Consider the following 26,168-nt stretch of genomic DNA (forward strand, 5'->3'; position numbering starts at 1 on the left):
CTAGGGTTCTAAAAGAGATAGCTACAGAGAGATGAAATGCACTAGCGATGATTTTCCAAAATTCCCTTATTTCTCGAATGATCCCAGCAAATTGAAAATCAACAAATGTAACATTGCTATTTAAGAAAGAGGAGTGAGGGTAGGAGGGTGGCTCAGTGGTTAGCACTGCTGCCTCACAGTACCAGGGATCTGGGTTTGATTCTACCCTCAGATGACTGTGTGGAGTTTGCGTATTCTCCCTGTGGTTCCCCCAGTTTCCTCCAAAGATGTGCAGGTTAGGTGGATTGCACTAAATTGCCCATGGTGACCAGGGATGTGCAAGCTCAGTGAAATGTAGGGTTACAGCAGGGTGGGATGCTCTTCACAGGGTTGGTGTTAATTTGATGGGCTGAATGGCCAGCTTCCATACTGTAGGGATTCAATGGACAGGGAAATAAGGCCTCTTAGCTTGCATCAGTTTACAGGAAGCTGTTATTAGAAAAGCTTAACAATGTAGTTAGAAAACCAGAGTATGATGAAAATCAAAATGGTGTCATGAAAATGAAGTTATATTTGATGAATTTATTGTAAGTTTTTGAGAATGTAACTAGTAGGAATGGTAAAGGGAAGCCAGTGGATGTAAAATATCTGGATTTTCAAGTGGCATTGTACAAGATTCCATAGAACAAAGAACATAGAAAAGTACAGCACAAACAGGCTCTTTGGCCCACGGTGTTGTGGCGAGGTTTAATCCTAATGTAATAAATAACCTAACCTACACACCCCTAAACTCACTGCTCTCCATGTGCATGTCCAGCAGTCGCTTAAATGTCCCTAATGACTCTGCTTCCACCACCACCGCTGGCAACGCATTCCATGCATTCACAACTCTCTGCGTAAAGAACCTACCCCTGATGTCTCCTTTATACCTTCCTCCTAATATCTTAAAACTATGACCCCTCGTACCTGTCAATCCTGTCCTGGGGAAAAGTCTCTGGCTATTGATTCTATCTATTCCTCTCATTATCTTGTATACCTCGGTCAGGTCTCCTGTCTTCCTCCTTCTCTCCAGAGAGAAAAGTCCGAACTTTTTCAACCTTTCTTCATTAGGCAAGCCCTCTAGTCCAGGCAGCATCCTGGTAAATCTTCTTTGCACCCTCTCCAAAGCATCTGTATTTTTTCTATAGTAGGACCAGAACTGGGCACAATATTCCAAGTGTGGTCTCACCAGGGACTTGTAGAGCAGTAGCAAAACCTCGCGGAGCTTAAACTTGATCCCCTTGTTAATGAAAGCCAAAGCACCATATGTTTTCTTAACAACAACCCTATCCACTTGGGTGGCAACTTTGATGGATCTATGTACTTGCACACCCAGATCCCTCTGTTCCTCCATACTACCAAAAATCCTGTCTTTAATCCTATATTCAGCATTTTAGTTCGACCTTCCAAAATGCATCACTTCGCATTTATCCAGGTTGAACTCCATCTGCCATTTCTCAGCCCACCTCTGCATCCTGTGTATGTCACGCTGCAGCCTGCAATAGCCCTCGATACTATCGACGACACCTCCAACCTTTGTGTCAGCTGCAAATGTGAAATGTTAATATACAAGATAAGGGCTCATGTAGTTGTTTTAATATATTACTGTGGACAGAGGCTTGGTTAATGGAGAGGACACAGATATGAATAAACAGGGTATCTTCAAGTGGGCACGCTGTGACGTAGAGCTCTGAAGGGAACAATAGTAGAGTTACTGTTATTTACAATCAATAGTTATGACTTAGACTTAGAGAGTGAGAGTAATATATCTATCTGCTGATGATATAAAGTTCAGTGGAAATGTCAGCTGTGAGGAAGCAGCCAAGAGATATTAACAGATTTGGTAGTAGATGAAGTATAATGTGAGGAAGCGTGACCTTCTTTCCTTAATGAGTAAGAATAGAAAAGCAGGAAACCTTTTAAAAGGAAAATTGTAAGGTGAAATTTTCATGTTCAAAGGGACTTTGGTGCACCTGCATGAGCAACACAAAGTTTACATGCCAGTACAGTAAGCAATTAGGAAAGCAAATTTAAAACTTTGTACACCCCAGTCCGACACCGGCATCTCCAAATCAGGAAAGCAAATGGTATGTTTGTGAATATTATAAGGGGATACAAGAATACGAGGTCTTTTTAGTACTGCATGGTGAGTGCAGTTTACAGATTTGTCTCTCTATCCATCATATAGTTGCCTTGGGGACAATTCCATGAAGGTCTACTGGATTCGTTTTTGAGATGGGTGGATTGTCCTATGAGGAGAGGTTTGATACATTGGTCCTGGACTCTGGGGCTTAAGGAATGTGATCTACTTGAAACAGTTGAGATTCTAAAGGGGTTTGCCTGGGTAGGCATTGAAAAGACATTCCTCTTGGCTGGAGTAGGTACAATTCTCAGACAACAGGTCTATTTTGGACTGAGCAAAGGACATATTTCTTCACTCAGATTGCAAACCTTTCCAATCCCAGATGGTTTTCAGTGCACCTTTGTTGAATATATTTAGGTCTGAGGTGGAAATATTTCTGGCCCTTGAAAGAACCCGAGGAGTATAGGGAATGGTTGGAAAAATGGAATTAGGATCCGACCGTGATCAAACTGAATGGTGCAGCAGGCCAGAGAGCCACATGTGTCTACCTACTTCTTAAGTTCTTGCAGGTGTAAATAAAAAGCCTAATAGTTGACTGAGGCCATTTGTTCACAATTGATTTGATCCAAATGTGGAGCCAAAAGGAGCCGGAATGTTCTTTCCAACCTCCTATTAAAACCATAAGCCACTGTCAGTCATAATCTCTCCATCCTCCCTGGTTACTAATACCCTACCTGCCTGCTGCTATCATTCTGTGGCTCGATCAGACATCCCTCTGAATTGCCCCTTTTTCCGATCACTCCCTTTTTCAGTTACCTTTAAAGAATTATCCATCTGAGACTGCTAGCAATGTAGTGACAAGCATTTCAAGGCCTCATCTTTGATGAATTACCTGGCAATTCTGCAGCTCATCGATTCAGTAACAGTGAAGCCCAATATAACAGGAGCATCAAATCTTTCTTATTTTAATGGAAGTTAATGTTTACTGCATACCTGGGATTCATTCAAGGAAATCATTGCGATATTATGAATTTAGTATCTTAACTTTGTTATTCTGCTGCAGCTCTTAACAAAGTTAAATACATCATTAATCTGTGCTATAAATATTCCTGTTACAGATATAGTGTCACGATGTATATTTAAAGAAATAGAAATAATCAGGGAGTATGATCTTATCGAAATATATCAGATTCTTAAGAACCATGTCAGATGTGGAAAGTTTGTTTCCCCCTTTGGGAGACTGTAGGATCTGGAGGTATAATCTCCGAGTAATTGAGGCAGAGTTAGGAATTTCATCTCTCAGAAGATGTTAATTCACTGGATTTTCTTTTCATCAGAGGGCTATTGAGGCCTGGTCATTAAAAATATTCAAGGCTGGGACAGACAGATGTTCACTCAGTCAAGTAATCAAGAGGTATGGGAAAAAGACAGAAAAGTAGAGTTGAGGATTATCATATCAGCCATGATTTTAATGTGTGATAGGCCCAATAACCTAGTTCTGCTGCTACATCTCGTGGTCTTGTTACCTTGTCAACTCCATGACTGCATTTCTGAAAGTCATCAAGTACATTTTTCAAAATGAACTGATTAGGTGAAACTCAAATCAATTTCTGTATCATAAAATATTATTATTAATTCAATGGACTGCAGACTAGAATGTCAACTTAGCTATGTCTTATTTGAAATTAAAAAAACTCATAGAAGTATCATCCAAGTGATTTTCTTTGTTTATATTGTATACTATTGTTTTTATTAAAATTCATAACGTAAGGCCACTTGGAAAAGTGCATTCAACTTTGGGCGTGCCTGCTGAATGAAACATGTTGTGAAACTTGAAAGGGCCAGAAAAGATTTATAAGGATGCTGCCAGCGTTGGAAGGTTTGAGCTAATGGGAGAGGCTGAAGAGGCTTGGGCTGTTTTCCCAGTAGCATCAGAGGCTGAGGGGTGACCTTAGAGAGGTTTATAAAATCATGAGGGGCTGGTAGGGTGAATAGCCAAGGTCTTTTTCCCTGGGTAGGAGAGTACAAAACTAAAGGGTATAGGTTCAGGTGAGAGGAAAAAAGTTTAAAAGGGACCTAAGGGGCGACTTTTTCTTGCAGAGCGTGGTGCTTGTGTGAAATGAGCTGCCGGAGGAGGTGGTGGAGGCTGGTACAATTATAACATTTAAAAGGCATCTAGTTGAGTACACAAATAGGAAGGGTTCAGAGCGAATTGCGCCAAATGCTGGCAAATGGGGTTAGATCAATTTAGGATATCTGGTCAGCATGGACGAGTTGGTCCGGAGGGTTTGTTTCTGTGCTATACATCTCTATGACTCTGCGACTCAAAGAGAATTTGAAAATGATATAATTTCTGCATCAATGTATGACCTTGTCCGAGAATATAAATTCTCACTACATAGTCATTTCTAGTAAACTTAATTGAATCAGAAGCAATTTCAGCACAAATTGAAGATTTTTTTTGTTCGTTGTATGTGGTATTATTATGACTGCAATATATCAATTTTGCCTTGAAATGAGGCCTTGAAATGCTGGTCACTGCTTTGCTTGCAGTCACACATTGATAATTCTTTCAACGTGATGAGCAGCTAAAGGTTTTCTTAGATTGAGTGCCAGATCAGGAAAATGGAATAATCTCTACATCAAAGTAACTGTTCATTTCACAGTCCTTGTGATCCATTCATAATCAACGTCTTTCTTGTTTATTATAAAATGAAAGGTGATTGAACAATCAGTGGTATATAATTCTACGTCTTTGTAAGCAGCCACATAAGATGGCATTTTGTTTATTTGTTGACTGAGAAATGTTGAAAGTAGCTATTCATTCTTCAAAATCCAGGATGCTTTTTAGGAAATGCTTCCACTTTTAACTTTCATCATAATAGGTCAGGACCATAATTAATCAGAGCATTCTGAGAGTGAAAAATTATCAGTCACTTTTTCGCCATAACAGCTATTAATATTTCACAAACTATGGCAAACAAGATTTGGCTTAACAGACAATCAGTTTTTCAATGTATAATTTCAGTTACATCGCACTGTAAATTTTTGCTATAAATTCTGTGTGTTAGGATTGTGTCCTCCACTACCACCTGAGGAAGGAGTGTCACTCTGAAAGCTAGTGTGCTTCCAATTAAACCTGTTGGGCTATAACCTGGTGTTGTGTGATTTTTAACCTTATAGCAAACAAGACAGCCACATGATTCAATTTTATAAGGATATGAATTCAATCCTCATGTCTAATCACTGCTGTCAATAGCAGCCTATCACTGGAAAGCAATTTTAAGAGTTTTTTATTTAAAAACATGATGCAATGTTATTAATAGAAAACAGGTTATTAAATTGCACTACAAATAGTAAATAAGTTTTTTAACAAATCTAAGAATGTGACAGTAAAATAGTGGAAATCAAAATAATAATCAATTAAAATTCAGAGGTAACATGTTCAATTGGAGTATAAGTTCAAAAGTGAACATAAAGAACAAATTGTCACATCTTTTAAAAGGCATTGCTGAGCTCCTGTCAGTCATACATAAGGTGATCAGAATCCAAAATTTTTCTTTTGTATTGCAAGCCACACTTAATAATAAAATCCCATAGGACAGCCTTTAACAATTGGAGCATAACAACAATCTGTATGGCAGTCTCGAAAATTTCAATTGAACCATCACCCATGGCCTTTTGAAAAAGATAATTCCACAGTTCCACTCCCCTTTGTGTGAAAAAGCATTTTGTGATTTCACTCCAGAATGAGATGGTTCTGATTTATAAGTGTTTGCTACTTAATTTTGGATTCCCACACCAAAGAAGTTGGTTTCTCAGGTAGAATCCATTTTGGGTGCAATCAGTGAAATTGGTGCAAATCCAAACTCACTTGCAAGTGCTTTAAGAAATGTCTGTTTTGGTCAAGTATTTGCTCACTCATTTACACATTGTCAAAGGCAAAATCTGCCATGACTTGGTGTATCAAGACAGTGTGTTAAAATGTAATTCCCCAAATTGTTTGTTTGCAAAGATAGTCCCTGATATGTTTAAGAGTAGCAGTTTGATGTTGTGTGATAAAGTCAGCTGCAACTGGGTTTATCATACTGAAGATAAACAAATGTTATCAGATTACCACCTCAGAAAGTCATTAAGCATGGCCAGAGGACATTCTGCATGTTGAGGCTCTGCAGCTTGTCTACAGAATAAAGCAATCAGAGACATTTCCCAGTGCTAGCCCTTAGCCACTCATGTTTATTTCCATGAAAAGCTGTTCTCTGTCCATATTTTCTGTCAGTGCCTCTAGATACGGCTACATTCATCTCTGAAGAGCCGCTGTGAAGCGCAAGGCTAGCATTCAGAAGTTCAGTAGTCTGATAGGTCGCAAAATATTCTTGGGAAATCCGCTAACTGAAGAGTTTGGGCATTTTTTAGCCTGTGGTTGGCAATTTTGGGAGAATAATTGAGATGCAAGAGTGGCAGACAGTACCACTCTTGCGACAAACAAAAACAGAAATTGCTGGAAAAACTCAGCAGGTTTGGCAGTATCTGTGGAGAGGTAATATTTCAGATCCAGGTTTCAGGTTAACTCTAATTTCGCTCACAGATACTTCCAGACCTGCTGAGTTTTTTCCAGCAATTTCTGTTTTCATTTCTGATTTCCAGCATCCACAGTTCTTTTCATATTTTTAATTTACAATATGACAGCCTCTGAGGGTTGAAATTTGCAATCAGTGGCCAATTGCAAGGGTGCAACAATATCCAAATGTGTTCAGCCATTAATATAGTAGTTCAATTAAGAGGAATATTTAAAACAGATGGGGCAGTATTGGCAGAAAAGGAGAAGTTACAGGTTAAGTATGAAATTTGCAGTTGTTATAACTGAGGTCAGAAGGGTGCACAGTTTCCTGTTCCAGGCCCACTCCTCCACTGGTCACAACAAATTTTAAATTGAACCACTTTGATAACATGGTCAATTATATAGGTCCCAGACTGTGTCAGATTCAGTGCCAAGAATAAGTCAGACAGGTTTTGTGAGTCAACAATAAATAACTGGTAAATTAACAAAAAAAAATTCCTCAAACAATGATGCAGTGATTACTGGCAAACAGTTGGAATTAAGTCAATCTACATATATATCACCCTTCCTAAGCAGTTAATATGCACACTGTCATGCAGAGAGGTCTAAGGAGAAACAAGAAAAGTCAAAATTTTGCAGTGTGTTCACTTTAAGGCACTTAAAAAATAGTTACACCTGTGAAAAGAAGATAAGTTATGTATTGTCCCAAAACATCTTCTGATTCTGAATTTATTTGGCATTTCTGTAACACATGTTCATGATATGGGGTGCCTTCCTGGAACTGTGGTCTTTGCTTGAATTCCTTTTGCTTCGGAGGGTGAGGTAGATTCTAAGAAAATCATCTTTAGGAGCTCTTCCTAATTCTAAAGCTGACTTTTGGTGGGTTTTCAGCTCACACACTTTGCTGAAAGAAGTTACAAAGAAAGAGAGATAGCAATGGCTTGTTGTCCTTCAGGAAGGCCTCCCTCCCTGAGTTAGACTTACAGTGGTCTTATTCCACTTACATGGTAAAAACAATGACTGCAGATTATTCCACTTACATGTTGACTTCACCAACAGTCTTATATGACTCCATCAGAGCTCCTTTCATGTGCAACATTATTGTTGTTGTTTTCACTGGCCCTTTCTCTGAAGTTAAAAAAAAATCGCACAACACCAAGTTATAATCCAACAAGTTTGCAGAGGAATCTCAATTATCCGAATATCAATTATCTGAATATCGGATTATCCAAAGGAGATCTCGAGGTCCTGACAGAAACATTACATCAAAGACATGTTTCCAACACTGATCGCGTCTTTTGTTTACAGTAATTAAAAGTGAACTCAATGCTGCCGAGAACAGTCCTGGACTCTTGGGAGTGCAGGCATCGTCTTTAAATGACTGACCTCCCACTCTCTCTCTCTCTCTCTCTCTCCCCCTCTCTTTTCCCACACTTTCCCTAGAGTTCTACACAGGTGTATACCCTAAACCCTCCCCCTCCCCTTCCCAGGTGATCTTTCCAACATTGTCCTGTACAGGGCAAAGGTGGAACCTGTCAAAAAGTTGCAGTAAAAAGTTGTGTGTGTGTCTGTGTGTGTGTGTGCGTGAGTCTGTGCTATTTGGAGACTTACCCTCCAAAAGGTGGCAGCAGCAGTCTTGTAATTGTGTCCAGTCCAGCTGCCCCGGAGAGTGGGCGGGGACAGATGGGGGGTGTTTGTGGGGTGTGGGGGTAGGGCAGAAGGGTGCGCTGTGTTGGACGAGGTTGGGGGGAGTGGAGGGGTGCCAGGGGTGGGGGTCTCGTGTGCAGTGTGCTGCTGCCTAGTCTCCTGAACATGGAGCAGACTTAACAAAAACACCGAGCCACAGAGGAAAGGCATTGAATTGATTAACCAAATAATCAATTATCCGAACGAAATAGTGCCCACCCATCTCATTCGGATAATCGAGGTTCCTCTGTGTTTGAAAGCACTAGCTTTCGGAGCGCTGCTCCTTCATCATGTCGTTGTAGAGTATAAGATCAAATGACATGGAATTTATAGCTGCAAAGTCTATGTCTTACGATCTTATACTCCACAACCACCTGATGAAGGAGCAGTGCACCGAAAGCTAGTGCTTCTAATCAACCTGTTAGATTATAACCTGGTGTTGTGTGATTTTTAACTTTCTCCACCTCAATCCAACACCGGCACCTACAAATCATGACTACCTTTCTCTGAATAAACTATCCTTTGTTTAAAATTTAATGTATGTTCATGAGCCCTCATAGTCTTCAAATAAAAGCTAACATTTGGAGCTCTTCTCTTTCATATTATTCTTAAAATTCTAAAATTCGTCTGGGTTTAAAAATAGATATACAAATATTCCACTGGAGAGCAGCTGAAGTTAATCAATTAAGGAAACTGCCTTAAACTGGTTTTCCTGGAACAGAGCTCAGAGCATATAAATTTAGACATCTCAGTGTGACATAACACTAATCATGACTTTGAACAGAGATCTCTAATTTGAGTGAGTAAGGAAGTTTAGTGAAGAAGAAAAGGAGGTACTCCCTTGATTTTCCTAAATGTTTTGCCTCATAGAAATTGATTCTTAATCGACTATAGAGAAGAAACTATTTTTTTCTTGAGTGTCTGCTAATTGGATAAGGGCTATTCTATTCCTACGGTGTAAAATATTACAGGAATTACGGACAAGTCTTTGGCTGCTAATTGACTTCACCCTAGAGTTGTAAAAATACTAGCTAGTGCAATAATTGAAGTATTGCTTTCAATTATGCAAAAGTTCCTAGATTTGGGGCAAATTCCATTACCTTGGAAAACTGTTTGTATATCCTTTATTCAAAACAGGAGGGAGCCAAAAAGCAGAAGATGACAGGCCAATTAACTTAACATTTGTTGTAGGGAAAATGTCAGAAGTTATTATTAAGGACACCATAGCAGGGCACCTTTTCAAAAAAAAATCAAGGTAATTAGGCAGATTCAACATTGTTTTGTGGAAGGGAAATCATCTTTGACCAATTTATTGGAATTCTTTGAGGATGTAGTACATGCTGTGAACAAAGCAGCATTGGTGGACTACTGTACTTAGATTTTCAGAAAGCATTTGATTAGGTGTCACATCGAAGGTTATTGCAGGAAATAAAAGGTTATAGTGTGGAAAAATATTAGCATGGTGAGACGGTTGGTTGTTAGCCAACAGTTACCAGTCAGCATAAATGACACTTTCTCTGCTTGGCAAGTTGTAATGAGAGGTACACCACAAGAGTCAGTGAGCCGTGAGCTTTTTACAATTTATATAAATTACTTGGACGAAGAGGTCAAATGTGCTGATGACACAAAGAGATATGGAAATGTGTGTTGTGAAGAAGACATAACAGAGGAATACAGAGGTTCACTGATGGGAAAAAGAAATTGGTAAATGGAGTATAAGGTAGAAAATGTGAAAATTTTCATTTTGGTGGGAAACATTAAAAAAGCATGGGATTATGTAGGGAGTGAGAGATGACGTGGTTCTGAGACACAGAGGGATTTGCATGGCCTAATGCAAAATTGCAAAGGGCTAGTATGGAGTATACCAAGTTATTAGGAAAGCTAATAAAACGTTGTTGCTAATTACAGGGGGATTGAATACAAAAGTAGGGTGGTAATGCTGCAGCTATATCAGACACTGGTGAGTACAGTATTGATCTGATTTAAGGAAAGTTATAATGCATTGAAAGCAGTTCAGAGAAGGTTTACAGTTAGGTGAATTTTCTTCTCTTGGAATTTGTCTCATTTGTCTTTGAGAATAACTTCCTGAAAAGACATGCAAGCTGAATCTCTAATTTTAAAGCAGCGGTAGATAGATTCTCAATAAACAAAAGAGCAAAAGGTTATTATGGGTAGGCAGAAATGTGGAGTAATCATATCAACCATGATCTTACTGAATGGCAGAGCAGGTCTGAGATGCCAAGTGCCAACACTTACTCCTGATTAGTGTGTTTTTGTGAGGCACTGTGTTCAGAAATGGTGTGTGACGGATAATGAGTAAGATTCTGAGTACAGAATCCATTTCATAGTTTTTCTTTTAAAAATTCATTCATCGGATGTGGGGATTCCTGGCTTGGCCAATGTTTATCCAAATTACTTTAGAGAATGTGAGGATGAACTGCCCTTCTTGAGCCACTGTAGTTCATGGGGGGGGGGGGGGGGGGGGGGGGGGTAACACCCACAATGTGTTAGGCAAGGAATTCAATGATTTTGGCCCGGCAACACCAAAGGATTGGTGATTTAGTTCGAACTCAGGATGGTGTGTGATTGGGAGGAGAATATGAAGGTGGTAGTGTTACACTTTGTCCTCCTGGGTGGTAGAGGTTATGGGTTTGGAAGGTGCTGTTGTTTGAGGCTTGGTGAGTTACTGCAATGCATCTTGTAGATAGAGTACTGCTGCTGCTGCGCATCAGAGGTGAAGGGAGTGAATGTTGGTATTCAGCATTGAGTGTTGTTTGGAGCTGTAGAGAATATTCCAGCACATACCTGACTTGTGCCTTCTAGATACTGGAGAGGCATGGATTCTTTTATTTTCTCATGCCTCCTAATTCTGATAAAATACAGATAGTTTGCTTTTGCAGAATTAAAAAAAAGGAGTGCCCTCTCAGAAACTGAACTCATCATACACCAGATGGTTACCACTCCTTGAGAGTATATGCTGCAAGCTTGCTTTGCAGAACAGGTGCATTGTAAAGTCCTTTTGAAGTTCTCCTTGCTCTGGTAGTAAGTCCATCAGCCTTGATTACTGATAGTTTAAAACCTCAACCTATTTCCAAACAGTTGTTCTTTTGTTTGACTAAATTGCATCTAATTTGCATTATGTGGCAAATATTGTTGGGTCTGATTGCCCTAAGTTTGGGGGAGCATTAATATCCTATTGGACAAGACTGTCAGAGATTAACAACAAACTGAGATGTATCAAAAGGCATAAAGTGGCCGAGCAGAGGCTCATAGCTAAGTTCGGTACCCATCGGGAGGGCCTCAACCGGGACCTTGGGTTCATGTCACATTACAGGTGATCACCATTGCACTACACAAGCACATGGATATTCCTACACACACACACACTCTCACATACACACTGACATAGGTACACACAGACGTGCCCACAGACACCCACACACCCTTATAGACACACACACTCCCACATGCACCCCCTCACAGACTTAAGACACTCTGCACTCACGACACACACACACACATTTTCTCACACTCACAACCCCCACCCCAGACAGACACACACACACACACACAGACAAAGACCCACATGCACGCATATATTTTGTGGGGTGAATTTGTACTTGCAGAGTTACATTGCACTTTGCTCAAAAACTGCATACATTCATGTCGAACTCTGAGCTCAAAAACTGCATGAATTTATGTAAAACTCTGTTATCTCACTTTTTAGATTAGAATCAATCTAAACATCAGGTCATAGACAGAGAACACAGGGGGCTAACACCTTCAACATATTGTCTAGCTATCACCATTGTTAACAGCTAACCCGAGAATGCAACTTTTAAAAAAAGGTTTTGTGATTTACACATGAAAGAAGTGAAACTATCACTGTATTCTAACAGATGAAAGGCTTAACAGACAATCAGTTTTTCAGTGTATAATTTCAGTTACATCACAGTGCAAATTTTTGCTGTAAATTCTGTGTTATGATCGAGCCCTCCACTATTACCTGATGAAGGAGTGTCGCTCTGAAAGCTAGTGTGCTTCCAATTAAACCTGTTGGACTATAACCTGGTGGTGTGTGATTTTTAACTTTGTACACCCCAGTCCAACACCGGCATCTCCAAATCAAAAGGCATTGGTCACTGCCTGATTATCAATTGGCAATTGTTTGCTAACTTTTTATCTTCAGTCTGCTAACTACTTCTTATTTGCTCTTTGTAAAGCAATCCTCTTTGTGAGTATTACCTCAGATAATCAATAGTATTTAGTTAAGTGATTTATGTTTTTTGAATCTCATGCTTAAACCAATCAGTTGCTGCTGAGATATGCACTAAAATTATTGTGCAATGGGCAGACTTAAAATTTTCAGTTGTAACATTTGACATACATAGCCATGTAATATGAATGTACACCAGATGAAAATGTATACTTTTCTAGATTCAGCTGCCTTGCTTTTATTGTTTGAGCATTGAAAGACATCTATTAGTCAGCAGATTGTATCCCCTGGTGCTAATTTGAAGGCATCTTTGCACATGCACACACTTTTGCACGCACATTAACCTGTATTGTGTTTGCCCACGCATGCACTGTTTACCCATCAAATGAACAGAAGATATTAGTGTCAAGGGAGATTCAGGTTTACCTCAGTGATTTTTTTTGTCAAGCCCTGGCAGAAAACAAATATTGATATAGTTGAGCAATAATCAGATGTCAGATTTTGCCAATTATAAGGGATAAACAACTACCCTGCCACGACCTGTATAGAATATGCCACAAAGTAAAAGGATTCAGGTTTCTCACATAGTAAGTTTTGCAAGCATATAGTGTAAAATGTAGTTATGAATTAGACATAGTTAATCCAATGGGATGCGGAAAGACGTTTTGTCACAAATTAAGTATAGGATATTGTTTATTTAGGTATGTGGATAATATCATTATTTCAGGCACTCCAACTGTGGGATGGAAAGTGCGTCCTTTGCAGAAGCAACAGTAACAAATGAGCCTGATATAAAGAAGGGAACAGTGAACATTTAGTTTAATAATACTCACACTTCCCTCGGATTCTGGGTAATATGGTGGGTTAGGATTAAGGTTACTCAATTTCTCTGCCAATCAGAAGTGCAGGTGGATAGATTCACAGCACTGCAATTCTGCCACCATTTGTCCTGGAGTTACAGGACAATTAATCATTTTCAAACTATTCCCCAAAGCGATTAATCATTACTTACTACTGATGACTTGGTAGATCAGTATTCTCTAAGAACATGAAAATATAAAGAAAAGCCCCCAATTCAGCCCTCCAATCCCCTCTGTCATTGGATGATCTTTTACTTCAGTACCATTTTCCTCGTGTCTCTTGATGTATCTAAAATGTAGAAATCTATTACTGTCAGTGTTGGACATACACAATGACTGAACCTCCACCTCCCTCTGAGGCAGAGAGTTAACTTCCATTTGAATGAAAAAGTCCGTCTCATAATAACATGACTTTTATTTTTAAGAAAAAAACACTGTTGTTAATGAGATTGCCAGTCATGTGCAATGCAGTCTCATCTTTGCTAAGACAGCAAATTGTCAGGCAAAAATAACCTGTTACTACAGATATCTCGGCTGATATGATATGAACAGTTATGAGAGACTGTTCATACCAAATACAGTGATTTTGATGACGTTATGATTGTACTGTACAAAGTAATATGGGTATGATTGCAAAGAAGTGTGAATGACAATTACCTAATCACAGGATGTTCAATTTTCTCTGTCTAGCACAATAGACTGCCTCACAATAGACTCCATTCATTTCTCTGGCAGAACACTGAGATGCCAAGCAGTTCTTGCCGACTAATGACTTGTGATGATTCAGAACAGGACAATCATCTTTTGGCTAAAGTTACCTCACATAAGATCGAAAAAATAATTGTCCTTTGTACAGCCTGACCAATGTCGCTGACTCTTCTCGTCTTCCATTTTCTGCTGCCTAACACTCCCCAGGAACACCACAGTGGCCCTTAACTTCAACACTCCCCTTTGCTTCCATGTCCCAGTGCCAATTCCAGACGCTACCATTGTGTAGCAACAAGCTTAGATTGATGCTCTGATTATTTACAAGACCCTGTCCTGGGAATAATGGGATGGGTTATCTGCCAATTGAAAACAATGGCAGCTGACCTACCTTGTTGAGGTTCCTCCAAGATAATAGTGGGCTGGGATTTGTTTCCATTTCCATCTTCTGAGGTGAACACTTCAGATTCACGGATTGCAAATGGTACATAATAATTATACTGCTTTTAAGTTATTTCGGTGTAAATAAGATTTATTGATAACTGTGTAAAATTAAACTAGCGTGTGATATTTTCTGGTATCGAAGAAACATTGGAAATCCTATGTAAATTTTTACTTGGCAGAGTCATGATTAAGCAATAAATTCTGGCTCTGAGCCTCGCAAGGCAAATCCCAAAAATAGCGATTGAAGACGTGAACTGATTTTGCATTTTTCTGTCTCTACAATATGAGGAGAGACTTGTGCTCCAATGCCAGCACAATCCCCGATTATTTTCATGGGTCAATAGTCATTAGATACTCATGGAGGCTATTGTCAGGAGCCTGCAACCTACCCTCAGGATAACCAAGGTGGTACAGTAGCAAGACTAACATTTAAAAGGTCAGAGGGCACATGGCATTAAAAACGAGAGTAGCTCAAATCATTCTGGGCCTTAGCCAACTCTGAAAGAGTTTAATTGTCTGAGACTGAATTGAAGGGAGAAGACGCAAGGCTCTCTTCCTCCATTCCCACAGTTTGGGAGAAATTCCAAACACTGGGGTTATTAATAAGCTTCTCTGGGCAGAGCGTGGAGATTTCAATAGGACGAGTGAATGGTATGCCAGTGGGGCAGTATCAGGCTCCATCTCTTGTCAATTGGATGAAAGTATTGGCAAGAGGCAAGTGCTCAGAAACCATCCGGCTGGAAAGAGGAAAATCAAGGAGGGAAGTTGTGCTACCTCTTTCTCCCCATTATTTTGGGAACTAAAAATCCAAGATCCGCTGCAGTAACTTATCCGGTCTCTTCTAATGGAACCTTCCAAACTGGCACCCTCTACCACCTAGGAGGACACAGGCAAAAGATATACGGGAATATCATCTGCAAGTTTCCCTCCAAGTCACCAAGCATCATGACTTGAAAGAATATCACCATTACTTCACTGTAGCTGGGTCAAAATCCTGGAGTTCCTTTCCTGTTAGCACTATGGGTGTCCTTACACGCCACACAGTGCAGTAGTTCAAGGAGGCTGCTCGTCAATGACTACCAAAGGCAATCAGGGACAGGCAATAAGTGTTGGCTGAGCCAAGGACACTCACATCTCAAAACAATTTTTTTATAAATGTGTTTATCAAATAATAATGTACTTTATCCCAAAAACATTTTTCAGTCTTAAAGCTGAATTATAGTGTATTTTCTATCATTAAAAATCAAATATGGGCTGAGTAATCTGGTTTAAAGCATGCAACAAGCATGTAGCAGCAAAAGTAGACAGAGATTCGGCAAGATGTTAAAAGAAGAATATTGTAATTAATGTAATCTAATTTTAAATTTACAGAATACTTCACCAGTGCTACATTGTGAATACCATCTTTCCAAGGGATTTCATTACTTAAGCACTTTTTGGAGGATCTGAACCATATGTGAAGTAGTACTATATGGTTATCTTTCTGTTCCAAATCTTACAGGCTTAAGTTAGTTGAACTTCTGAGTGGCCTTGTTTGCTTTGGGGTAATGGTGATAACCTGGTCAGAAATTGGATGAGAGTTGGTCAAAGATGCCAACAGGCTATTTGCCCAAGGCATTGTCTTAACTGGCAGAGACAAAAATAGGTCAGGACAAAGGACCCTGAAAGGGATGAAGAACCTAAGAATATGCATCATTTTTTTCTATTATATCTCATATGCTGTCACTTATCTGTCCTACTTAAAGATGTATCCCGAGGATTTTCAAAATCTTTAGCTCTGTCAGGGTGTAATTGCTTAATTTTATGTCAAGTGCTCATAATTGCTGGAATCGCATTTAGTCACATTAAACTGCATGCTGTATCCCCTAAACCACTCATTAATGCCATCAGAAGTTTCTTGAACCTCACCAACCACAGCAGACTCCACAAGGGTCTTATCGTCCATATACTTCCAATACTTAAGGCCAGAAAAACAAGAATCGTTAGTCAGGATAAGAGAGGATAAAAACGGTCCCTTCCTGAGTGCCCTGAGGCCAACCTGCTGTTAATTGAACACTTTCAGAAAACCAACTCAAAGTGTCGAGGAAGTTGGAATTCCATTAGTCAAGAATCACACTTTTAAAAAAATCTTTATTCAGCTGCATGATCAACCTTGTCCAGTGCCTTTATAAAACCTGTTGCAATAATGGGTGAGGTTGTTCCCAGCAAATCAATACTTTAGCAAAGAAAATTCAGCATGTCAACCAGACAGTGGTTCTAAATCTTCTAGACTAGTGATCAAAATAGTGATAGTCAAATCGGTGTTCAATGTCAGATAATCACCACATAGTCATGAACTGTTCTGCAATCTTAGAGAGGTGGTCTGTCAAGGCAATATGCTGTAGTTTGTTTAATGTTCCTTTGTTTTTGCTTTGGCACTAGAACAACAATTGCTTGCTTCCATTAACATGGTAGACAAGCAGGAGGCTGGAAGTACACAGCAAGCCAGGCAGCGTCGGGGGTGGAGAAGTCAATGTTTCAGGTGTAACCCTTCAGGATCATGGGTGGGTGTAGGGGGAGCTGCAGATGAGGAGGGATGCAGGGGTAGGGGAGGGGGTAATGCTGGTGGGGTGGTGAGGTAAGGATAGATGATGGTAGAGGGTACGACCTGGTTGATCAATGGGAGGAATGAATCTGGTTGGTAGCTAGAAGGAAGGGTCGGTCAGAACAGCTCCCTCAGAAAGGAAACATTCAAGATATTGCCTATGAATTTAGAGTTCTGTTCTGCAATGAGTTTGATAAGATTGCCTGAAGTTTATGTGGAGTAATTGATTTTGCAGGTTAGATCCCTCAGAAGATTTTCCATTGTATGGATTCCAGAGCTTTTCTGAACCATAGAAATCTTGGTAATTGAGAAAAATCCAAGGATGTCATATCATCAGCAACATCTGTAAAATATCTGTTAACAAGTATTGGTGAAAAGTGGCTGGAACTTGAAGTTGCAATGACTTGGAGGACTGAGAAGATGACATTGTCAATTCAAAATGTTAATACCATGATGATATATTGTCCTACTTCAAATGCATTCCCCAATCACAGTAGAAGTATGTTTTTGTAGTTGCATTGGCACATTGGAGTTTGTTTCTCTCTCTCCTGGGTGACCTGGCTGTTGAAAAACCGAGGACATTTGAACCTAACAGACTTCATGTCAGGAAGCTTTGTCAGATTGATGAATTTGAATACTCATATGATGAAAATATAAACTCAGCACTAGCAACAAAGGGCAATAAAACATTTAATATTTGGTAGAATCATAGAATCTCTACAGTGTGGAAGCAGGCCATTCAGCCCATTGAGTCCACATCAACCCTTCAAAGAGCATCCCACCCAAAACCATCTCCCTAATCTATCCTTGTAACTTTGCATTTCTCATGGCTAATCTATCTAACCTGCACATCCCTGGATATGATAGACAATTCAGCATGACCAATTCACCTAACCTAGTGAAAGAATCAAGTATCTCTGGTCTGGCCAAAAGAGGGAAGCTAGCTAGGTGATGAAAACTCAAGGATCAAAGACCTGATTAGAATCACCATGCACCTTGTTGAAACATTAATGTATTAATGACTTCTAAATTTCTGCCATTTGTTTAGACATTCTTTGGTTTATGGTGATGGATCTTCAATGGTAATCAAAGACAAATGCTTTCAATTGCGGTTGGTTTAGTTGCCAGACAAAGAAACCTCAACATGCTTTAAAGGTGTTGCAACAAATCCAAGAAAATAAGACCCAAAATATTCAGGGAACATGTTTTTGATACACTTATCTCAAACTGTTTACAACAAACCTAGAGGTGGAAGCCTGAAGATAAACAGAAGATCCCAATTCCAGGTGGTAAGAAGAATCCCAGCATAGACGAATCAAAAATGCTGCAGTTTCTTTTTTATGTACTTCAATCTAAAAAAAAATCCATAAGATTAACAAGACAGACTATAAAGAAGAATGACTTGCATTTAAGTATCGCCTTTCATGATCTGTGCATGTCTCAAAGCATCTTACACTCAAGTTCCTCACTACCTTTTAATTACCATTCCCCTATCTCAGCTAAACTTACCCACTTAAGGATAATCTCCTCAGATTTTTGATAAATATAGATCAGAGTTGTAACCTCATCTCTTAAATGTCAAGTGCCTGCAATCTTTGAATAACCTGGCCATTGGCTGCAGACATGAAAGGCTGAAATACAACAATAGTTGTGTCTAGTAGCTAGGGCTGAGTATGGACTGTTTTACAAAACCGTGTATCTAACTAACTCGCTTTCTGCTAACCACTTGAACAGCTTCATGCATGCCTCAGCTCACCAGTTGAAACAAACTTGCGGCAGGGAAACCCACAAATGAACTTCCATAACACCATAACACCTAAAAGAGACAGTCAATATTCCAAAAAAGCCTGTAACAAGATAACTGCCATGCCATAATCTAAGGGTATGCCCTCAGTAACTGAAACCTGATATTACAATACATGTAAGTTTAAAGAAGATTAGGAATGTTGCATCCTTGAAGTTAGCTCCTTTTTCACTTAACTACTGTATCCATTAAACTGCCTCATCAATCATCTTGACCCCAACTCCCTCACCCTCCATGACTAGCCCTTCCCACCTCCACCCCTTCCCCACCTTGAGGCCTTTGAACTTCTACATGATACCTTCAGTGCTCTGTCTGCTGTGCCTCTGATTCCCTCAGGATTCCAACTTCATATCCTCCTGCCACTGATCTCTCAGACTTCAGATAGCCAATGCTTCTCCACCATCCACTCCCCTTGCGTGACCTGCAATCTCTTCTCTACTCAAATGAAAGCCAAGCCTGTCACTTACACTAACTCCTTTGTGAAGAACCTCTCAGTGATGTCAAATACACAAGGCATGCAGCTAAAGCTTATTACACTGTTCCCCACACTCCCCCAAACCCCAATCTCAACAGCCCAGCTCCAAGAAAGGCAGAATGTTAGAACTCCCTGATGGTGATACTGAAGTAGATTCTCTGAAGCAAAGACAGTCATACCATGCTGATCAAGCTTAATGAGGAGCCTGGTTCATAAATTTCATTCCCCCCACACACATATCTTTAAGTTTTATATGATGATAGCAGGTGACTCAAACTTTGTTCTCCATTTATTGGATTGCTTGCAATACTCTATATTTGCCCTGATGGGTGGAACTCCAGCAACACTCAAGAAGCTCAGCACCATCCACAAAAGCAACCCAATAGATTAGCACCTGTTCGGCATCTTAAACATTTACTCTCTCCAAGGTTTTAGTGAAGATCTGTCGCTCAGGCTGTGGTTGGAGTTGTTGGTCGGTTCGCCAAGCTGGTTAATTTTCTTGCAAGCATTTTGTTCCCGCCTCCTGGGTGACCTCTTCAGAGCTGAGTGTCTCCAACTGATGTGTTATCGTTGTGATCCGCCCCGAACATATGCCATTCTATCTGTTATGGTGTGTTGCTCTATTTCCGGTTTTATACTGTAGTGGTCTCTAGATGGTCTCTATTTCAACATGTTTCTCTATGGAACCAGTGGGTGAAGACCAGGTCTCCAGGAATTCTCGAGCTTGTCTTTACTGAGCCTGTCCCAGTATCGTAACGTTGTCCCAGTCTCGTAACGTTGTCCCAGTTGAATTGGCGGTTGAACCACCTGCCACAACAGACAGAACTGGGTGAGTCCCGAACCAGAGGACACAGTTTAAAAATAAGGGGTAGGCCATTTAGAACAGAGTTGAGGAGAAACTTCTTCACCCAGAGGGTGGTGGGTGTATGGAATGCTCTGCCCCAGAAGGCTGTGGAGGCCAAGTCTCTGGATACTTTCAAGAAAGAGTTGGATAGAGCTCTTAAGGATAGTGAAATCAAGGGTTATGGGGATAAGGCAGGAACAGGATACTGATTGAGGATGATCAGCCATGATCATAATGAATGGTGGTGCTGGCTTGAAGGGCAGAATGGCCTGCTCCTGCATCTATTGTCTATTGTAAGTTTGGAGCAGATCACAATGATAGCGCTTCATCCAGAGACTACACAACACTGAAGATGTCACCCAGAGGCTACACAGCATTGAAGATGCCACCCAGAGGGTACACAACATGGAAGATGTCATCCAGAGGCTACACAACACTGAAGATGTCACCCAGAGGGTACACAGCACTGAAGATGTCACCCAGAGGGTACATAGCACTGAAGATGTTATCCAGAGGATACACAGCACTGAAGATGTCACCCAGGAGGGATTTGAAACGTTTGCAAGAAAATCAACAGCTCAGTGAACCGATCACCAACATCATTGACTCTCTCTGCGATGGGTGCACTGTAGTAGCAGTATGGACCATCTACAATATGGACATCTTCTTGAAAAGGACTGTAGAAATCATGATTTTTAAATCTAGCTGGACAAAGGCAGCAGGTACATAGAAAGACCACCGCCTGAAAGTTCTCTCCAAGATATACACCATCCTGGCCTGGAAGTACATCACCATTTCCTTCAATGTTGCTGGGTCAAAATCCTGGAACACTAAGTCTGGTTCAAACGCTCACTGGTACCTTATGCGGGATCATAGGGATGGACAGTAAATGCTGGCATTGTCAGTGAGATTCATTTCCCAAAAATAATGTTTCACCACTTCTGACCATAAAACTGATACTCTTTAGTGGCCACATGCCTATTGCTATCCCTCCCTCACTCATTTAGTGTCTGGTGATATTTCCCAAACATACCACTGGCTTCTTCAGTTTGCAAGACTATTGCCTTTGGAGGAATGGGATAGACAGTTATTTCATATTAATCAGGGTAGACAGTGATTCTCCATGCTTCAAATAACTCTCATAGAACTAAATAAAAGACTTACTCACAATGGAACAATCCTCCGAATATGTTACAATGAATTGGAGGCGATCAGTAGCTAAACTATTTCTCATTGCGTTGGGTTTATTTTAGAGCAACCTATTCTTAATTGTCTGCAGGTTTTTGTACAGAGGATAATAATCCAGATCATTTTGTTCCTGAATAGGAATATTATCTGCAGCCAGCAGAAGGTGGATGAGAGATGACATTCAATTTAGCCAAAAGGAAGAGGTACAACAGCCCAAACGAGGTTTACATTTAGAGATCTTAGATCATACCACAATAGAATTGACCATCACCATACACTGTCCATCATCACCCCTGGACTCAGTTACCCTCGACCTAATCACTCTTTTTCTTTCCTTCCTTGGGGCAGCTGTGACGGGTGCAGTGGATCGGGCATTGATCACATTCCACTGTTTGATGGCATTGAGGCCTATGCCCCAATATGATGGGGACTTCAGGTTTCTGTCTTCAGGAATGGGGAACTCCAGTTGTGGGCCTGACTGAATTTCTAAGCCTCTGAGTTACGGCATAGAAAGAGCTGGCTAATATTTTTATCACTTTACTCTTCCTTATAGCATAGTAGTAATTTGAACAACCTATTACCTTTCTTCAAAAATAACTTGCTCATCATGCAGTTTATTTTTACATGCCTTTAGTTAACTTTCTTTTATCCATTCTGTGGGATGTATGCGTCCCTGGCTGGGTCAGCATTTATTGCCCATCCCCAGTTGCCCTTGAGAAGATGGTGGTGAGCTGCCTCCTTGAATGACTGCTGTGGGTTGGCCCACAATACCATTAGGGATTGCTGTTTTTATGTCTGTTATATGTGGCTATTTAACAGTAAAATTCTTAGCATGTCTTTGTGATCTTCTTTGAGTCACACAATTGTTTTGAGACTTCGAGTGAGAAGCTCCAAGAAACCCTGATAAGATTTGTTCTGTCAGTCACATACTGCCACAGTTGACACTTCCTTTTAGATTTCAGGTTTTTCCTAACAATATAAATGCTTGCAATACTCAGCCACAGAGGCTGCACGCACGGAGAGGGACTTGTCATGACAGTATGATTTTTCTCACTTGCTGTCAGCCATTTTCAACAAAAAATGCCCTTTTCACAGCTGGATTCATGAGCTTTTTGATATTTACATTGGTTCTGTGACTCATTAGATGCTTGAGAAGCATTTAAGGATCATTATTGCAACTGTGTCATGATCGAGTGCTAATGTTTAATTAGCACTAATGAAGCTGCATTCTTAGAAATCACGCTTTTCAAAACTGAGATTTCATTAGCAGTTTAGCAATTTTAAACTTAGAAACTACAAACATTGAAAATTTATGGCACAGAAGGAGACTATTTGGTCCATTGTGCATGTAATAGGCAAAAAGAGCTCAGAATCACAGATGCATTATGGCACTGAAGGAGGCCATTTGGCCCATCAGGTCTGCGCCAGCTTTGCAAATGTACTGCCATTCTTCTGTCTCGTCCCTATAATCCTGTATTTCTTTTTCATTTTAAAATAACAATCTAATTTCCTATTGAAAGCCTCAGTTGAACCTACCTCCAATATATTCTCAAGCTACTTATTCTAAACCCTAACCACTCGCTATGTGAAAAGATTCTCTTCATGTCACTTATGCATCTTTCACTAATTGCTTTAAATCAGTGAACTTTCACTCTTTCATAAGAGGGAACACTTTGTCCCTATTCTATCTGTCCAGGGCGTTCATGATTTTCAATTTTTCCATCAGAGTTCTTGTCAGCCATCTCTTCTCCAAGGCAATAATCCTAACTTCTCTAAGATATATTTGTAGCTGGAATACTTCATTCCTCAAACCATTCTTGTGAACCTCTTCTGCATTCTTGCGAATGCCATCGCATCCTTTTCAAAGAGCAGTGCCCAGAAGTGGATACAGTACTGTGACTGACGCTGAGCTCATGCCATATTCAAGATAACCTCCTTGTTCTTGTACTCCACTTGGAAAAGCCTAGCATACTGTAAACTATTTAGTTAGTTAGAGTTGTTTATTAATTATTAAATAGCCCTGTTGTTTATAGCACTTCAGGTGCACATTCAGATTGCTTAATGTAATGAGATGTTGAATTTCAGCATATCTCCCATTTCTTTTTAATTTAAGAATATTGAGCTCCAGATTCCATCAAGCTAAAGAGCCAAAAATGCCATTAAATCTGTACTAAGCAAACATGTTTAGGACCAAATAATTAACATCTTATTTATTTTTTATTTAACTTGTGTATCAGTGTGTCCAGTGCTGTTTTTAAATTATTTTCTTTTTAATTGCAAGTTCTTCCTGTGTCTCTCTCTCTGTTTCTTTCATAAAATGGTTGTGAAAGATTGCTAAGGCAATTGCAGAAATCATCTTAATCTCTTAATTATGGTTTAGCTGGAAGTAAATATGTTATGAAATTGTTTATGTCTTGTGAGCTGTGTCGAGGTGAATTTTAAAAAAAAGCTATATCATCAGATTGCATTCGTGTTTTGAAGAGACAAGAATGATTTTTAGATTAGTTCTGCCTTAGAAAGTGATTGTCTAATGCTTCAGTTGCTAGATGTATGTAGCTTAATAAAGTATGTTCTCTTCCTTATTGTGTGGAAAAGAAGCAGAGACTGTTAATGAATATTTTTGATTGCCTTCCAGGATTTGAAGACTGTGCTTTCCTTCAATCAGTACCCAGGGGAATATCTGCACCCTGTGGTGTATGCGTGCACTGCAGTTCTTTTGCTGTGCCTTTTTGCATCCATTATCACCTACATTGTGCATCACAGGTAGGCTTTACAAAATAACATTTAATTATTGATTTGTTCATCTTTAAGCCATTCTAGAAGCATACAATGTTAATCACAGAAAATTGTCTTTTGTTTAAAATTTGTGCCATTTGAAATGAAATCGAAAATGGAATTGTACGAATTCTTTGAGAAAAGTGAATATGGGACATATGATACAGAATAGACTGACTTACCCAGTCAGTTTCTGTTGGTACTTGTTGTATGCAATCAGGTTTTGGAAGAAAAAGAGTATGATTGTGAATGAATGCTTTCACAGGTGTGTTTTTGTGTATGCACAGTCACTTGATTAAAGAGCTGTGAGGGTTGTCTGAAATTAGAGTAAAAATGGAAAGGATATAGTAATGTGAGATGTGTGAATGTCAATGTGTCATTGTGTTTTCTTTGGAATATGTTGCAGTTGTGATGGTGGCAATGGTGTACTTATTGAACAATGAGTTTGTGAGTTGTGATCTTACTTGTGACAAATTGTTAAATTTCTTGTAGCAGTGAAATGATTTCCTGGTTCATCGCCCCCTGACTGTTAACTGCTCAGTGATATCCTCCCATATTTGTTACATTATCTGTCTCTTAAGGTACAGGACATTGCTCCTGCATAACCTACACGCACAATGACATTTGGAAGGGTGTTCCAGGATTTTAGCTCAGTGAATGAATGGTGATATACCTCCAAGTTAGGATGGTGTATGGTTTGGAGAACTTGTAGGTGGCAGTATTCACATGTATCTGATGCACTTCTTATAGGTGGGTGAGGTTTGAAAGGAGTGTTGGTGAGTTGCTGCAGTGCATGTTGTAGGTGATACAGCCTGTTACTATGTCTCAGAAGAGGAGGGTGTGAATGTTTAGTGCAATGACTGTGATGCCAATCAAGTGGGCTAGTTTATCCCATATGGTGTTGAGCTTCATGTCTTGTTTGAGTGGAGAATCTTCCTTCATACTATTGACTTAGTATTGGCTTTGTGGATGGTAGATAGAAAATTGGGTGTTAGGTGGTGTTATGACCTGTTCTCCCAGCCACAGTATTTATATATGGAGTTTCTGGTCAATGCTAACCCCAGGATGTTGATAGTGAGTATTAATTGATGGTAATGTGGCTGAGTGTCAAGTGGAGTTGGTTAGATTCTTCTTTGTTGGAGATGGGCATTCCTTGGCAATTGTGTGACACTAATGTCATTTGCCATTGATCCGTTCAAGTCTGGATATTATCCAGGTCTTGCATTTGGATGTGAACTGTTTCAGTATTTGAGGAGTTGTGAATGGTACGGAGCATTGTGTAATCATCAGGAACATTCCCACATCTGACCTTATGAAAGAGAAAAGTTATTGATGAACCAGATGATGATGCTTGGGACTAGTATACTACCCTGAGAAACTCCTATGACTGAAATGATTGATTGCCAGCAACCACAACCATGGTCCTTTGTGCACAACATGATTCCAAACAATGGAGGGATTTCCCCTGATTCCCACTGACTTCAGTTTTACTAAAGCCCCTTGCTAACAGGTTTGGTTGTATGTTGCATTGATATCAAAGACAATCACTCCTATCTCAGCATTTGAGCTCTTTTGTCCAAGTTTGAACGAGTCCAAATGAAACCACAAGATGAGGAACTCTAACAGAACCCAAACTGAGCATCAGTGACAAGGTTATTGCTGAATAAGGGTTATTTAATGGTGCAATCATGTATCCATCCCATCACTAAATGAAAGAGAAAATAGGTGATTAATGGGGTTATCATAATGGAATATTAAAATGCAGCAAAGCAAACTGCGAGTGCACTATGAATATTCTTCAGGATTGAAGAGCTGATTTGAACTCATTTTCTTTTCCAAAACCCTTGTAAATGGCTGTGCAGGTTATTGGCATCATTGTCTCCTGACATCTCAATGCTCACTCACAGACTCTAAGCTTAGTTCAG

General features: G+C 39.8%; 1 protein-coding gene across 1 annotated transcript in view; it reads left to right on the forward strand.

The window, feature by feature from the left end:
• adgra1b (adhesion G protein-coupled receptor A1b) overlaps positions 1-26,168 on the forward strand; it is a 530,861-nt gene that overhangs the window by 452,848 nt on the left and 51,845 nt on the right. Inside the window, exon 15 of the mRNA XM_072557678.1 lies at positions 24,104-24,231. Within this exon, the coding sequence (XP_072413779.1) occupies positions 24,104-24,231 (128 nt within the window). The remainder of the gene's footprint in view (positions 1-24,103; positions 24,232-26,168) is intronic.

The sequence above is a fragment of the Chiloscyllium punctatum genome, chromosome 38 (assembly GCF_047496795.1).
Source record: "Chiloscyllium punctatum isolate Juve2018m chromosome 38, sChiPun1.3, whole genome shotgun sequence".
Lineage (NCBI taxonomy): Eukaryota > Metazoa > Chordata > Chondrichthyes > Orectolobiformes > Hemiscylliidae > Chiloscyllium > Chiloscyllium punctatum.